General features: G+C 37.9%; 1 protein-coding gene across 1 annotated transcript in view; it reads right to left on the bottom strand.

Annotated features, from left to right (window-relative positions):
* Dscam1 (Down syndrome cell adhesion molecule 1) overlaps positions 1-18,084 on the bottom strand; it is a 915,831-nt gene that overhangs the window by 47,365 nt on the left and 850,382 nt on the right. The window contains exons 30-33 of the mRNA XM_068229242.1: positions 15,227-15,394; positions 11,892-12,038; positions 6,115-6,317; positions 1,060-1,252 (exon numbers count right to left, since the gene is read on the bottom strand). Of these exons, the coding sequence (XP_068085343.1) occupies positions 1,060-1,252; positions 6,115-6,317; positions 11,892-12,038; positions 15,227-15,394 (711 nt within the window). The remainder of the gene's footprint in view (positions 1-1,059; positions 1,253-6,114; positions 6,318-11,891; positions 12,039-15,226; positions 15,395-18,084) is intronic.

The following is an 18,084-nucleotide window of genomic DNA, read 5'->3' on the forward strand; positions in this document are numbered from 1 at the left end:
AATGTTATCCTTTTAATTGCTGTAATATTAATTTGTTAAATTTTCTTAATTATTAGTAAAGTTGAATGAAGGGTAAACACACACTCATCTTCTTTCCCTACGTCACGTAAGATCACATCCTTTGTAGGGTTTCCCGGCCTGCTTCCTATATCTTTTCTCTAGTTGTCATGTTTGTAATTCTGCGTATCTTTGTTTTTGGCCATGTGTATGTTGTTGAAATTTGAAACGTTTTCATGGTGATCATCGGCTTGTATATGTTCCTTCAGGTTTGTTTTTTTGATTATTACATTATTACTTTGTTGACATGTGCAAATATTATTTGATCCTTCTCCTAAAAGAGGGGGGCATTTTATTTTATTAATGTTTCAAGACATGCCAATTTAGATGTTGGTGTTTGCAAGTTACATGTAATGTTCTTTCTCATTTTTTTTTTTTTTTTTGCTTTACATCGCACCAACACAGACATGTCTTATGGCAACGATCATTTATAATTTTAGGCCGAAGATGACCCAATACAAGGATCAAAACTAGTCCTGATATGTAATAAATAATACTAACATATTATATACAGTATTGAATAGGTGTACCTTCTCATCCTTGTTTGATAGTAAAAACAATGTGTAATGTTGCACTACTACAGTTTCACCATTTTGCTAGGAACTGAAATTTATTATTGAGCATGATCTCTATCCTATATATCATTTTTGTCTAACAACTCAGATTTCAAATGAATCACCTACTTTTTTGCATTACACTTTATATGTTACAAACTTAAAGTGATTAACGGGCAAAAGCTATAGTCCATTTCCGAGTGAAAAAATTGAATGGGAAATTTTATACAGAAGATTCTGGCAAAGTAGGGGGAGCTTGCACACATTAAATCTGTCTCTAATCCTATACCAGATGTAAAGGGTGTTAATCGTCAAACAGCTTTCTTATTTCAGATGGTTCCCACGTTAGAGTTATATCACCATTATAGAGAACGTGCTTGTTAGAGATACCCGCATGAAACTATTACTAATCCATATTGATGTTAGGAGAGTATTACAATGTACTCACCTACACTTCTCCTACTAACAGAGCCACGACTACCATAATGGTCATATGGAGCTCCATACTGTCCATACTGACTTCCATACTGGTCTTCTTCAGGTCCACAATTAGCAGGATCATCATATTCTGGCCCAGGAGAGAAGTTGGAGCCAGGACCATTCTGATTTGCTACACGTGAGTAGCGTCCATTAGTTCGTGGCTGTAAAACAAGGATGAAAACAGAGTTTAAAGAAACTATCTTCCAATATTCCTCTCAATCTCCAAAACCCAACAGAGTAAATTTATTCACCAACTGATTTATGGGTAAACAAGAGGTTACCTTACAAGTTCCTAGTTCCACTGAATAACGTCTACTTCACAGTTTGCCAAATTGACAAATTGTGAGCAACTGCAAAAAGACCTTGACAGAGATGGATGGCATGGTAAATGAGGTGAAAAGTTAGGCTGTGAGTTTCACAAAGAGGAAAGGTGATCTCAGTTTTATTACTGTGTTGATGAGGTAAAAATTCCTCATGGGTATCAGGTGTTAATATAGGGACATATCTTCATTGGGGGAATCGCATAAACAGAATTGTAAATAAATATTACAGATCTCTTCATATGGTTACCAGTGTATTTAGACGTTGTAGTAAGGATGTAAAGGAGAGGACGTGTAAGTCACTGGTAAGACCACAGTTAGAGTATGGTTACAATGTATGGAACCCTCACCAGGGTAACTTTATTCGAGAACTGGAAAAAATCCAAAGAAAAGCAGCTCGATTTGTTCTGGTCAATTTTTGACAAAAGAGGAGCGTTACAAAAATATTGCAAATTTTGGGCTGGGAAAACTTGGGAGAAAGGAGACAAGCTGCTTAACTAAGCAGTATGTTCTGTGCTGTCAGAGGAGACATGGCATGAAATGGAATGATATTAGTAGATGAATAAGTTTGAGTGGTGTTTTAAAAGTAGGAAAGATCACAATATGAAGATAAAATTGGAATTCAAAAGGACAAATTGGGGCAAATATACAAAGAGGAGTTAGGGATTGGAATCATTTACCAAGGCAGATGTTCAATATATTTCCAAATTCTTTGAAATTATTTTAAAAAAGACTAAGTAAGCAATTGATAGATAGTCTGCTACCTGGGTGACTGCCCTAAGTGCAGATCAGTGGAGACTGATTCAGCAAACTGACTTAATTTCATTACAACTTACTTCAGATATACAGAGAGCAGGGATCTACTATGTAAGCACATGTGGTTAAATAGAAAGAAAAGAAAGACACGGGTCCAAAATTTTCAGTTGCAGCCCCCCCCTCGGTGGAGGATAGAATAAGTATAGTAGTGGTTCTTGTTGACAAGCAGACACTTGTGAGGGAAAAGTAAAGGAGAGATAGGCAAGACAAGAGAATGAATACGAGGAGAGGTTATCTAATTTTAAGGCTGGATGCTTCCCTAAACCTGAGCACCAGTAGATGTCCAGTAGATCTCTAAGGTCAAGAGGATGGGGAGTCAGGAGTAAATTTTTTAAGCATTTTAATTGTGAAAAAATCATCAAATGAGGTTTGATAGTGCCAGATGTGAATGGGGGCAGGAAGATCCATATCATAGGTTTTGCAGGTACTATGGTGGCTGCTTATTCATTTGGCTAGAAAGTTGGTAGTTAAGCCTTTGTAGAAAGCTAGGCAGAGTCTGTATTGAAGCTAGGAGATAATGTTGCATGAAGTGCTGTAATGACGACCTTCTAAGGGCTAAGACCTGCTGATGGTGTTAATGGTGATAGTGATGCTGAGCAAATATCAAGGTGCCCAGCAATCTGTCCTTTTTAAATTCAATTTTTTCCCCTGGTTTTCCAGTTCAGAACACATTAATTTTTCAGATTTTCTTTCTAGATATTTATCCCATACATCTCCATGCTAATAGCTAAATAATAATATTGAAATTTACTATTTGGTAAGTATAGGAATAATTATTATCATAAAGTACACATAAATCATGCATTTATTTTTATGTACTGTACCAGTAATTACTACCAAGTTAAAATGCAAAGTATTTCCAACAATTCAAAGTGTAACAGCTAGAAAAGCTCCAACATGGAAGAGCCAACGTGTATCACACCACTTCCAGCTTACATCAGATTCTATGTCATTCATCGCAATGAAATAAAATTTACAATGGTAAAAATTACATATTACAATACATAATGAAATAACTATATAGCAATCGAATTATATGAGTCTTATGTCTTGTAATTGATTTTAAAAAGCAGCTGATGCAACAGAAATGCACGATGGGTTAAGCCCCATGCAGCCTCGTTCTATAAGATGTGTTGAAAGCAGGCCAAGCATATTTGGCTTCCACCTCCCAGCCAGGCTGCTGAGGTGAGGCTCTCCACGAAACAGCTGTTAGCACAACAACTTAGCGAGCAAGGAACGAAGTGTATGATCACTGAAGTTAGACTATAAAGTCTGCATACTTAGAACTTCGTCAACCATGCAAGACACTGTTTAAAGACTTGTGTTTTTCTTCTGTACCAAGTAATAAATTACAGTATTCTTGTTATTAACATGTACAAACTTTCTTTTTATTCTGCGCCAAGTGATAAAATAATGTTGGCATTAACATTTAAAGACTTATGTTTTTTGCAGAAATGTGTTGAGTGTTTAAACAATTCAATAGACAGTGTTAAAACCTCTACATACTTGTAACTTAAACTATGTAAACTGTGAAGCATTAAATAACTTTCATCAAATGTTAGAGATCAGCACGATTTACATAAACTTGTAAATATTTTATGATACAGTCATTCAGTGAATATTTAATTTTCACGACCACATTGCACTCAATATAAACTTTCAAAGTATTAGGTTGTGTTCAGTATATATAGTACATTAAATATTCATTGACACTTGGTGCACAATGGGTGACTTGCACGCACTCTACAGTTGTAATGGCAGTAGTGCCAGATCTGTAGCTTAGATCCTTTCCGACAGAACAAATATGTCCTAGGCTACCCTAACTCAACTGGACAGAGGAACAACCAACACAAAATCGGAAGGTTGTGGGTTTGGATTTTTCTTACTAATAAACGTGGTATATGCATTGTATTACTATACTGCACATATACACTCGTTCCAAGCCATAGGAATCTTTTTCTTACAAAATTGTACAACGGATTCAACAACGAGATTCATCGTATGTAATGGGAATGTCTTTCTGTACTTCACTAGCGTATTTTTTCATGTTACCGCCTTTATGATCGCTTTTGCTGGTTATCTAGGAGCAAAACCTTTCAAGAAGCTGCGTGGTAGTACTAATAGAATAGAACAGAATGCTTGAATAAACAAGAACAGAACAGTATTACACATATTTCAGTGGTATATTATTCTCACTAGTAATAATTATGTCACTGATAATAATTACTAACCTCATTCCGCGCTCATGTCTGTAGTGCTGTGAGAAAGTTCACAATATATACTGTAGAGCCATCTCTTGGATCTTTCATTAGGTCATTTCTGTCTGTGGTAATAATGACAATTCGAGCATACTCTTTCGTAAATATATATTTCATGTTAAAACTTCCGTCATCTAGGAGAAATGGTTCACTCCATCTCTTAAAGCGTCTTATTTTACAAACATGTCCAGTCTCCATAACCTCTAAATGTTCTATGCCTTCTATGTTACAAATATTGTGGAGATCATCAACATTATTTTCCATTCTTTCAATGTGTACGGTTTCAGTGGACTGGGCATGTCTGCTGTAAGAGCAACATCAGTCTCCCTTCTTTTTCTTTTTCCTATTGGCTTTACGTCGCACCGACACAGATATGTCTTATGGTGACGATGGGACAGGAAAGGGCTAGGACTGGGAAGGAAGCGGCCATGGCCTTAATTAAGGTACAGCCCCAGCATTTGCCTGGTGTGAAAATGGGAAACCACGGAAAACCATCTTCAGGGCTGCCAACAGTGGGGTTTGAACCCGCTATCTCCCAAATACTGGATACTGGCCGCACTTAAGCGACTGCAGCTATTGAGCTCAGTCACCAGTCTTCCTTGCCTATTCTGTACAGTGAACTTTCCTCAGGCACAAGGCTTCAGGGTGTCCCTTGAAGTGTTATAAAAATTAGCTTAAACAAACCATGGTCACAAACATCAACCCTCAAACCGGGGACACACCTTGTCAAGTTGGCAGCAAACTGCCTCTACTGCTGTTGAACTGTTTGAGTAAAAGCATCACAGGAAAGAAGAAACTAAAATGACAGATACGCATATGCCAGCAGATGCAGCCTCATACTCCCCCATCCATTGAGTGCAATTTGTGTGGATGCATGTTTCATGCTAGAATTGGCTTCTTCAGCCATCAGAAGTACAAGCATTGAGGGCAAGTGGATTGTAAACAGGAGAAATTGTATACTCCTCGGAAACTATAAGTAACAGCTGACGATGACGATCCATATCATTAGAAGAACCAACAGGTGTACGAATATAAATCAACGAAGATTAAAAAAATGTGATTAATACACACAAAAATAAATATAAGCCCAGCCTTTTGTGGGCAGAGGAAGCAATAGGAAGGAGAAAAGGGCAAACATGAAAGTACATAAGGACAAACTACACACCTTCAATCACTGCTGTTTGTATAGATGAGCATTCCCCTTGCCAATTCAATTTCTTCTCAGCCTCCAAGAGATAAGGGAAAAAAAGATCCAAATACTGCAGAGTGATTGTGTTAAATGCATGGCTATATTGGGATGATCTGCTTGTGCAAAATAGCTTTGTACATCATGACATTCCTGAAGAACATGATTAACTGATTCACATCTGCAGGACTGTTTCTTTGTAGCTACAAGGGACTTCTCCCTGAACATTACTGACATTCTGAGTAACAATCAAGTTCAAGGATCTCATTATTAACCTGGTGAGTTTAAAAGAAATACATTTTCTTCATTACAGCTATTGGATTTCATAGTGCTTGCATAGCATTACCTATGGATGGTGCTCACACTCTTAAGAAGGTTGGGAAACCCTGCTATAAAACTTTCATATCCATGTGTGAAGGTGAAAAGAACAACTTTCAACTTACCATGGATTGAGATCCACTTCGCTGATGAACATGACCATTCCCAGTCATACCAGGACCAATAGGACCAAGGGTACCACTGTGTGTGCGCTCATGTCCATTCTGATGTGGGAAAGTCTGGAATTGCATTGCCTTACTAGGGTCCATTTCTTCACGGAAACCCAATAGGTGGAATGTAGCATAAGGACAAATCTCATCTTCCATGCCTACAAAAAACAGTGATGTAACTGGGTAGACATGTTCATGGGACATACAAAACATACTCAGAAAATCTTCTGGCAAGAGCAAAATTTTGCAGCTATTTTTATACACACACATTTTCTCTTTCATTATTCTTTTTTTTTTTTTTTTTTTTTGAGGATAATAATCAAGTTAATATCACACTGATGAATTTATATCAACTGATAACAGATACAGTTAAAAAATTGAAGTATCAAAGCATAAGCTTTTATTTGGTATCAATTATTATGACTTTGTCCTGTCTACATTTCTGGACAAATTTCTCTTCCATAGGAATGTGCATGACTTGTGTGATGCAACTTAACTTACATTGAACAAGGGAAATTTTAAAGATAACGCAGTTCTTATGCAGGAAGTTATGAACACACTTAATAATGCTTAGGTAAATCTAAATGAGAAAAGCAAATAAGTATGCATATATTATCAGTTTATACGCTTTCATTATTAAGCAAACATCAGACATTCCAGAAATAAATCATGCTTTCAATATCTGGGTTAATAAAATAAACAAACCCATTTTGCATTATAGAATATCATCAAAGGCAGAATACAGGTAATGTAATCAAGCTAGGAAAGATGAAATAAAAATAGAAATCTAGATGAGGATAAAAAACACACACACCATAAACTGTTTTGGCTGTGTGTTGTACTCTGCTGAAACCTGGGTGCTTAATAGCAAAGACATCGTAAGGCTGAAAGCTTTAGAAATGTGGTGTTGGAATCAAATGCAGAAAATAAGATGGACAAGGAGGATGACCAACCCTAAGGTGTTGGACAATTTAAAGAGAGGAGGCAGGTGCTGAGTCAGATTAGGAAATGGCAGGTCATGTGGACGGGCATAGGCTGCAGCATAGCAGTTTAATAATAATAGTAATAATTATCATCAACATCATCATTTCCCTTTATCCAGCTGTAGCTGGGTAGGAGCAAATATGGTTCCTCTCCACTTTCTTTGGTCTTTCCACCACTCCTCCTCCAGTACTGTATCCCAGTTCAGGTTAAATAAATAAATAAATAAATAAATAAATAATAATAATAATAATAATAATAATAATTTTACTGGGCGGTACACCTCCACGCCGCTTATTTAAACTTTGCGCCAGTTGAAACTCCCCTACTGGGAGAAGTCTGAACTTTGTCTTATGTATTAATTTTCAAGTTACCCTGAAGATGCCACTACTTGGAAATTTTGAAGTTTCTGAACTGTGTTGTTTTCGATGTATTTTTGTTTTGCTTGTAGTAAGAAGTGTGAACATTCTCTTCTAGAGGACACTACTGAAGAACTACAACGGTGCACCCTAGTGCGAAGTGAAAGAACTGTTTTTGTTGAGAAAATTTAATTTCAAAAGTTTGTTCTTTGCTAAATTTCTTTCAGTCATTGTTTAAGTTGGCAATATTAACCCTTTCTTTCCCCTTGTTTTGAATTTAGCCAATCCCGAATTTCTCGAATTAATTTTCAACCAATAATATGTTTCTTCTTCGTATTGTGTAGGGGGTTTCTTGATGAACCAATAAAATCCTTGTGGGAGGGTGTTCTCATTCCAAAAACGCCTCGAACTTTCCGTGAGAGTATATAAACTGCTGATTTTCGGGTCTCGGTGCCACTTCTGTTCCATCTTTTAGTGTGTAAAGTACATAGCAGGGGCGGGAAGCGCCTCTTTCTTCGGCAGCAGTCAACAACAAGGTAATGGCCGATTAATAACTTCTTTCCTTGCTTGCTCAGCAGTTTAACTCTCGGGGCGGGTCCGAAGTTTTTCCATAATGTAACCTTCCTTAAAATGTAAAGACACTTAGTATCTATTCTATCTTTTAAACTGCATATCGGGATAGAGAGTGCTTAACCCTCTTGAGCTCCCACTCATAGTATTTTGAGGTGAACTTATTTTTTCTCAACCTATTCTTCTTTAACGTAATGTAAATTGTTCCTTTCTAAAGTCACCTCTTTAGTATGGGATTAGCCCTTGCATTAATGGCCTAGTGCCAAGTAGGTTTTAAACAAATGTATTAGGAGTGCAGGTCACCTCCTCTCAATTGGTTATTTTTGAGGTCATGTAATTAACCTTTTTCTCACTTAATAGGCCTCAGTAGGTTGGGTATTTTGCCCCTGTGTCTATGTCCTTAGAGGACAACTTGAAGGTGGAGTTTGGTGTGGCCTTTGATAGGCTTAAAGTTGAGAGCGGGTGGCTCTTTCCTTGAAAATCGATGGTTGTATGCCTCGTGGAGGCTTTATGGTGTAATTTTGGAGCAAGTGCTCCTGGGCATGAATGGGGTTTTCTGCCCCTCTGTGAAAAACTTATTTTGGAGTAAAGTTGGGCTAATTGCCCTAGAAGTGTGAATTCGGGGCTCGAAGCCCAAATCCTGTAAATTCTGTAATCGCACCTTTGTTACCTTGCTACTCTGTACCTGCCATGCTTGTTATTTCTTAATTTTGAAAAGAAAATATAACCTTGTTAAATTTTAAATTCACTTTAATTTCGTAGCCTGAGACCTGTTCACCCCTCGCACCTTCTTTCACCTCTACCTACCACAAAACACGGTAACAATAATAATAATAATAATAATAATAATAATCATCATCATCATCATCGTATGTCCCCGGCAACTGTATCCAGGCATTTTGATTTGATGCCATCTAGGCTGTCTGAACATCAAAGTTTGATGAATGAATGAATGACTGAAAGTAAAATAATAGCCATGTGTCCCCAAGGCACTATGAAAGACCTTGCTTAAGACATTCCTTGAGAGCTTAAGAGCAATGAGATGGCAAAATGTGCTGTTCAAGACAGAGCCGAATGGAGAAGACTTCTCACAGGGGCAAACCACATGCATGACTGAATACCTCAAAGAGATTTGAGTAGATGAGAAATAAATCTAATTCTTTTCTCACATATCCAGTGATTTGACTTTTGAAATAGTTTGTGTTACTCAACTCTATAGAGTGCCTTGCATGACAAATACCTATCCCCTTCTATTTCTTGAGTTATAGATTGACCATTTTGAATGAAACTTATAATAATAATAATAATTTTGTGAAGCTATTTCTAGCCTAATGCAGCCCTTGCAAGACGGACTCTCCAACGAGGGTGGACGGCATCTGCCGTGTATGGGAAATCGCTGCGTGTTATTATGGTGGATAGTTTTATTTGTGGTGCGCGAATCGCAGAGGTATTGGGGAAAATACAAGAGCCTCCATGGCTCAGGTGGCAGCGTGCCGGCCTCTCACTGCTTGATACCATGGTTCAAATCCCGGTCACTCCATGTGAGATTTGTGCTGGATAAAGCGGAGGCAGGACAGGTTTTTCTCCGGGTACTCCAGTTTTTCCTGTCATCTTTCATTCCAGCAACACTCTCCACTATCATTTCATCTGTCAGTCATTAATCATTGCCCCAGAGGAGTGCGACAGGCCTCAGCAGCCAGCACAATATTCCTTTCCTCCCTGCAAGTTGGGGGCTTCATTCATCCCATCCCTGACTCGGTCACTGACTGGAAAATAGGTTCTCGATTTTCATTTATTGGGGACAATACAAACACCCAGTTCCCGAGTCATGGGAATTAACCATTTAAGGTTAAAATCTCCAACCTGGCCGGGAATTGAAGCCGGGGCCCTCTGAACCAAAGAACACTATGCTGACCATCCAACCGAAGAACCGGAAAGAATGACAGGTGTGTTGTTACATGCATCCTTCATCCACTCTAAGTTACCAAGGGAAGCACAACTGAATTAACTGATCATGTGACATTAATTGGATATAACAACATATGTAGCAGAAACCTGTTGGAGAGGAAAAGAGATGAAAGCCAAATACAGGAAGAGAGAGTGCAAGGGATGAGGAAATACAGGAAGAAATTAAAGTTAGAATGATTAAATAGAGAAAAGCAGGCTTAGTTGTTAGGACATTTTAAAGGATGAGTGATGACAGAATGCTGAAACAGACATGGAAAAGCAAATGAAGGAGAAGAGAAGTCAAGGACGACCAAAACCAAGATGGATGGACTAAGTCCAAAACAATATAAGACAGTGGAACATGGACTGGAACAGAGTGTTGGATGGGAAGTGGTGGAATAATAGAAAAAGTGGAGAGGAATAATATTTGTCTCTACACAGCCATATCTGGAAAATGGGAATTGAAGAAGAAGAAGAAGAAGAAGAAGAAGAAGAAGAAGAAGAAGAAGAAGAAGAAGAAGAAGAAGACAGGTTAGTCTGAAAGAAAAATGATTTCATGTATGCTTTCACATTTCAGCTTTATGCATACAGTAAGTCTTGTGAAAGTACCAAATTAAGTAACATTTATGGAAAATATTAATAAAATTATGTAAGTTAAAATCTGGAAGTGCAGAAATGTATCACAGAAATGTAGCATATTTACATATGTATTACACAGTAAATTATTAGCAGGAGCATGCTACAAAAGAATACAAAGTACCCATGCAAGTTACTTGCATGCTATGATAAAATGAAGGAAATAGAATTGTTAAATTAAAGTTAATCATAAAATGCAGGAATCTACATACACCAATGTGAACAAATGTTCATCAACTATGTGAAGTCACTTACCTCATTAAAGTCTGGTGCCCATATAATGTTTAGCTATGAAATTTTTATCAGGAATTATTTCACTAGATTAGAAAATTGTAGTCATGGTTTGCAACTAGGATGTTACACATGGGCTTTGATTTCAACCTCGTAATTCATTACTGTCTTATTGAAAATGTTATTTATATTAACACATTGAGTCCCATCCCAATGTTCACTCCTAGGTTACAAAAACCCACGTTTTTTACAACTATTTCATATAGTTTTGTGTACAATTTTTGTGAACAAATTCAACCTATTCTGAAAGAATGAGGATCAAGGATGTCTTAAAAGGTAAGAATTAAGTGTCAACACCAACATTTGTATCTTCTGAATTTATTTGAAAAATGTCAAATTACGATATGAAAAAATCTGTATAGGTACTTAATAAGAGTTATCGGAATTATCGGTCATTTTCTCTATGGCATGCTCAATTTCTTATTCGGTTTGAACAACTTAAGGTAGGCCTATATGAGGCAGATTTATGAATAAATACAAATGAATAACATTAGAAGACATGGAAAATAGTTGCTTCAACTTTTATCAAAATGGCACCAGGAAATTTTGTCATGCAATACCGTGTCTCTTATATTTCCTAATAATTCTCTAAATGGCTGACAGATGGCGGCACAAATCAATAGCATCAAAGAGAAAAGACCAGTGAACATACCTATGCTAACCCAAACCCAAGTTCTGGTCATACACAACTTAGGAAACATGTACCCGACCTGTACTTGGGCGCGGGATGCACGATACACGGTCCTACTATAGGTCAGACGTGGGCTTCAATGTGTTACAAAATACAAACAACACATAATTAAGGGTATGAAAATAGTAAAATGATACAGCATTTATTCTGAATGCTGAAAGGGACTGAAATAATTCCACACGAAGGAGCAAGTCAAATGTATTCCACATTTGACTGGCTTTTACATGTTACCCTAATCCTACCAACCCGTAACTCACCTCCGGCCCGATGGTACAGTGTTTCGTCAGAGCCCGGATGGGCAGGAATCCTACGTCCACCGTTTGGGTGATGACCAAGCTCCTCGTACAGGTGGCGTGCGTGGCGAGGGTCCCAAGTAGCATGGTTGCGGAACGAGCCTGAATGACCTAAAGTTGAGGTTGATCACCGACAAAGACGAGCAAATGGATAAATAAATCAAAGCCAGACACCACAGAAATAAAAGAGTTTGTGAACTTTACATAAATATTAGTGGGTTAACAAAAGTGAAATGAAATGAAGTGAAAAGCCAGGGTACTGGGAGCATCACAATAGCAAGCACTTCCACCAAAGCATTATCATGTAGAAAATAAGTGATCTAGAGAAAACTAAACTACAAAGGAGGTCCAGAGGAATGAATGGCCATGTTGAGGTCTTATGGCATGGCATTTATGATGAGCAAGTCAACAACTGATCATACTGTACTGAAATGATCAGTGACTTTACAGTACAATGATAGCCATGTAGTCTCAGTTGACAGCTTTAATATTAAGAAAGAAGTAAAGATGCTGTTTTTCAAATATACTGTACATTAAAACTGTAGGCCCTGTCACAGATGACTTTCTCAGTTTTCAGCAAGCATTAAAGCAATAACAGATTTAAAGAACTCCACACAGTAATATTTAAGAATAATACATTTCTAACCTCTGTATATTATTGTTATTACCCTCTAATTCAGTACAAACCCTCCACTTTCTGTAATTTTAATACATAATGGACTTTATTTGATACTAATGTTTTTATTTCTATACTCTGTGCCAATAATATACAATTCTTTCAAATGGCTTCCTTCTGCTTCCACTCCACTTGTATGCTAACCCTATTTTGTGTGAGGACCATGCTCAATACCAGAATGTATCAAGACGATGGTATATTGGTATGTTACAGGCGAGTTGAAGGGAAGACAGTAGGCGATTTGGGACTTGAAGTAGTATATAAAGTAGTCCATGGACATAAAAGGTTGAGGTTTGGGAAAGCTGCTTCTGGATAATAGGACTTGTCATTATGTTATCCTTGTTGTCATCACCATGACCATTATCACCACCACAAGTATTCACTTACTGACAAGTATAATGATGACTTCTGAGTGCACAAGGGAACCTGAAATATTTGTACCAAATGAGTAAATTTATTATACCAATATAAATGGTCCGTTATTGGACATTATAAATTTTCCAGCTAACTCATTCCTAGTTGCCAGCGTTTTGCCTCAGTGTGCTAAGTCGGGCTCATCAGTTGGTAAATAGCACACCCACCAAGACGCATGGCTAGTGCATACCGTGGAAGCCACTGCGTAGGCTATTTGGAGCCACCGGCGGTGCTAATGCACCGTGCGTCTTGATGGATGTGCTATTTACCAACTGATGAGTCCGACTTAGCACACTGGGGCAAAACGCTGGCAACCAGGAATTAGTTAGCTTGAAGATTTATAATGTCCAATAACGGACCATTTACATTGGTACTGCATCAAGATTATCGAGAACACATTCTTAGATTGCTAAAGAAATCAATTCTAGAATCAAATGCTCTGCTGCAATGTGTGCAGATCAAACCTGGCACAACTCCTTGTTGTAGAACCTGGTTGCCATCTTTTTTCCCTGATTTTCTCATTCTTTTCTGCAGTCTGTTTAATCAGACTCATACATTTGTCACTGTTGTTCAAAATGTTGTGGACTCTCTGAGACAATACACTGCCACATGAGCCAATCAGACACTGCAACCTTCTCAATTAGGTATTTCTTCATATTAAATTGTATGTTCCTATCCTCCTTCATAGGTTCTTCATCTTCAACATACAGTATACTGTAGGTAGACTCATTATTTGTCAGCTCTCTTTGAATATTTCTCACTGAGAACAGTCTTTTCCTCTGTGGATCAGACCGAGTACTCAGTTTTTGTACAAAATCGATTTCCAAGTACACTTAGTAGGCTCCATTTGCAATACGGATGTTAAGGAAGCATATTCACATTTAAGGGTACCAAACATAGACTTTCCTCCAACTTGCTTCACATCATCTTTTGTAGCATTGCCCCCTTAAGAAACAGAACGATAATAAGTAGCCTGTATGTTATCGCACGTCACAGTCTAATTGCAAGTGAAATTTAGTCCAAATGCATCATGTCATTCACATGTGCTAGTTTTACAGACATCCAAACACCTTTTCTTATATTCATTATATTAGGTGGGATTATTCTGACAAGGGAAGTTATCGAGGTGTTACACATTGATTCTGTTCAAACCTTGCATGAGGTAGAGTACATTCCAAAAGTGAAAACAACATGTGCCCATCTTAATATTTAATGCACCATGCTGCAACTCATGGCTGTGTTAAGATTGAAAGGTGAGCGTTAGATCATCTATAACCCCCGTACACTCTTAGTCTGTTTCCTGACCATCCATAATGTCATCATAGTGAGAATCAAGGAAGGCAATAGTGTCTTCATTTTAAGTTCAAAATGTTTGTGTCACCAACAAGGTTCATGATTGGTTCTGTAATAAGCTTCTGACTATAAAAATATAAAGGAATGAATAAATAAATTAATCTGCCATAATGTGTTGTTCATCAGTGAATACAGTGAATGTGAATCAGAGAATTCTGAACAAACCCAGTCGACAGTCAACTGTACTGTACGAATTTGACTCATCCCTCTCGACTTTACCATGGCCATGCACTACTACACGGCATGTCTCTGCACATAACTTTCAATGTTCATTAAATATTAATCCAGCCACATACCGTTACAGTTTTCACTTCTGTTAGCTCAGTTACCCACATCCAAACTATCATCAAAATCAGAATGCAATACCTTGAAGACTTCCCTTAGACATGAATCAAGAAAAAAATATAGTTATTGGTACATATCACTGATATAGTTTACACTGACGGCAAAATATGTCGGAAATAATGATAATTATCTGACATCCTAAAGATTGTTCAATAACCTTTACAATATTTAATACAATTAAAGGTAAATAATCATCATAAAATGCTTGCCAGCAGGTAATGAGGTCTAAAGGAGCAGATGTTAATGGTAATACAACATGAAGAGGTATGGTGATTTCAAAATAAAGTTTGTTCTAACTGAAACAAAGAATGCTTTAACATACCTCGAACATTTTTCATGCTAGGAAAAGAAATCAATTATAATACGGTCATGCACAGATCTATCCCTTGGGGATAGTTTGCGTTTCATGCACGTAAAAGAAAGCAATGGTGATCCACAAAGACATCCATCCAAAACACCAACTTTGGAACATGGAGTGGAAGCTTGTAAGAAATGTTTTGGACTCCCTTACTTATGACTGTACCTCTCTTGATCCGGTCGCATGTATTGTAGTTGGAACCAGGAACAGGTGGAAGTTTGCGGTTGGGAGGAGCAATGTAACCAAGTTCATCTCGCAGATCTGGGCGACGTTTGTCCATGGTAGAGTTTCCACCAGCAGACTGGTTGTACACAACATCATCTGCAAATGATTTAGAACATCACATTATAAGTGACTTGCCTTACTGATTAAACTGTAACTGTATAAGTAAACCTTTGAAAAATACAAAGAAGATTATTTTATTTAGATACACTGATTTAAACAATTCATACATTGTTTATGAATATCCAAAGACCCATGGAATTGTGGACGATATTGTGGAATTCCAGGCATTTTTTCCAGTATTATTAACTGATGTGGCTTCCACAACCATGTTCCCCCTTTCATTAACATTATCCCTTATACTCAGAATTGAATGGCTTATCTTGCAAATACTGATTTTTTACCCTACACTTCCATAACTTATGCTCAAATTTTGTTTGGTACTGCACTTAGGACAGTCTTGAAACTTCAATATATGGCTTTTAGTGAGGGGAAAAAGGAATTTCACACTTCATCTCAATCCAGCACGATGAACCTCCTTCTGCTCATCAGTAGATACCACTGTAAATTCACTGTGTCGCCAACCAATGAGCAACCAGTGTCAAAAGATGGAACACATGTGAAGCACACTCTAAGTTGAAAATGATGTTGCAGATGTGCTACACAATGCTTTTAAGAGTTCAACAAGAGACACATTAGTAACTGAGTGAGGACATCAGATGGAGTTATCTAAAGGAATGAGCTTATACGGTGGGGTCATATGATGCAAAGAGAGGAGGTAGGTTATTTAATAGATTCAGCTGTTGAGAGTAAGAACAATAGGAAGACGTTAGAAGACATGAAAGTAGAAGTAGCAACAGTGTTAGTAGTGATAAACTGAATACTGTAGTGTCAAATGAAAATTAATGTATGCCCATTTGTGAACCCCTAAGCTATACCTCAGCTGGACAACAGCAGGGCCAGGGATCTCAAAAGCCACCACAAAAATCCTATAACTTGTTTATTCCTTTCCAATATTTACAACTGAAATCTTGATAATTTTCCATCAAATTTTATTCTTACCATGCAATTCCAAGCATTTTATTAACTGAACAGAACCACAGAATAATACAAGGTCATCTTTCTACCTTACTTTAATAATTATCATAAACAATGTACGAAATACAAAAATGAAAACAGCCATGTACTGATACCACCATAAGTAAATCACCACTATCTGAATTTCTACAAAACAGGTCCATAGACTGTTTTTAGAAGTATAATTAAGCAGGTAGAATGTGTGTTCACCCTTTTTAATACGTTTTTAATATTGAGCAAAACACGCGGGAACACGCGGAAGATTAATATTCAGGAGTATCCGGCATTCATGGGCATTTACCACAAGTGGTTCTTGACCTTAGCCGAAACTTAAAGAAGTGGTATTGTAAGAGGTCAGTGTTCATTTGTCTGTCACACTTTTGTATTGTAAACTTGGATAACAATCAGTGGCTGGTAGTGGCAGGTAGTGGCGCAGTTCCAGTTGGAAAGTCATAGTCAGCTTATCTTGTTTGTGAGTAACTATCTTCTTCCAATAAATTCATTTCTGTCTGTGGATGTATTTTTGATGACTGAACAAACCAATCCTAGCATGGAATACAGATTACACAGAATTGCTGGAGGAGGGTGTGGTTTGGGTACTGCATGGAGCTTTCATGCTGGTCTCCTGGCCTCTTCATGTCTGCATCGTTCCCCTTCAAACAGATTGATAGCGGAGATGGTCTGGCACCAAACTGAACAGGCTTGAGCAAGCATGTCCAATGTTTGTGGATTGAAACTTGTCATCTTCATACTGTGCTTAAGCTGGTTCTTGTAGTGTCTCATAGGAGCTCCATGAGGTCTGGTACTAGAACAGCCTTCACCGTACCAGATTTGGCGAGGAAATCTGGAATTACTTATCTGTCGGACATGTAAGCAGATGACCAATGATGAGATGATTCTATACTCTTGGCATACGCTTTTTCAAGAACAGCATTGTTGATGACATTGTCATGGCACATTCAAAGCAAACTTGGCGAGGAAATCTGGAATTACTTATCCGACGGACATGGCCAATCCATCTAAGCAGACGACCAATGATGGGATGATTCTATACTCTTGGCATACGCTTTTTCAAGAACAGCATTGTTGATGACATTGTCACGGCACATTCAAAGCAAACAAAATCAGCACCTAAATGGAAGTACGTTCCCTTATTAGAAAATCTGAAGACCCAATTCTTAGAAAACCGGGCGAGTTGGCTGTGCTGTTAGGGGCGCGCAGCAGTGAACTTGAATCCGGGAGATGGTGGGTTCGAATCCCACTGCCGGCAGCCCTGAAGATGGTTTTCCGTGGTTTCCCATTTTCACACCAGGCAAATGCTGGGGTTGTACCTTAATTGAGGCCATGGCTGCTTCCTTCCCACTCCCAGGCCTTTCCTATCCCATCGTCGCCATAAGACCTATCTGTGTCAGTGCGACGTAAAACAAATATCAATAACAGTATTATAATAATACTTCTTCTTCTTAAGACGCCGTCTCCGAGCGGAGGTTGGCGATCCACGTAACTAGCTCTGACCTTGACAGCGCAGAATGGATTGCCATTTCTGAAGTAATAATAATACTTAGAAAATTGATTTTTCAATTTCACAAAGCTGGAAAAATAATTGACCTATTTGTAAAACCTATGCACGTCCAACCTGCAATAGTAAGACTCAATTTGCAGCTCAAAATAGTATCAGCAGACCTGCCAATCTTCAGAATGGGGAATCAATA

Source organism: Anabrus simplex, chromosome 9 (genome assembly GCF_040414725.1).
Source record: "Anabrus simplex isolate iqAnaSimp1 chromosome 9, ASM4041472v1, whole genome shotgun sequence".
NCBI lineage: Eukaryota > Metazoa > Arthropoda > Insecta > Orthoptera > Tettigoniidae > Anabrus > Anabrus simplex.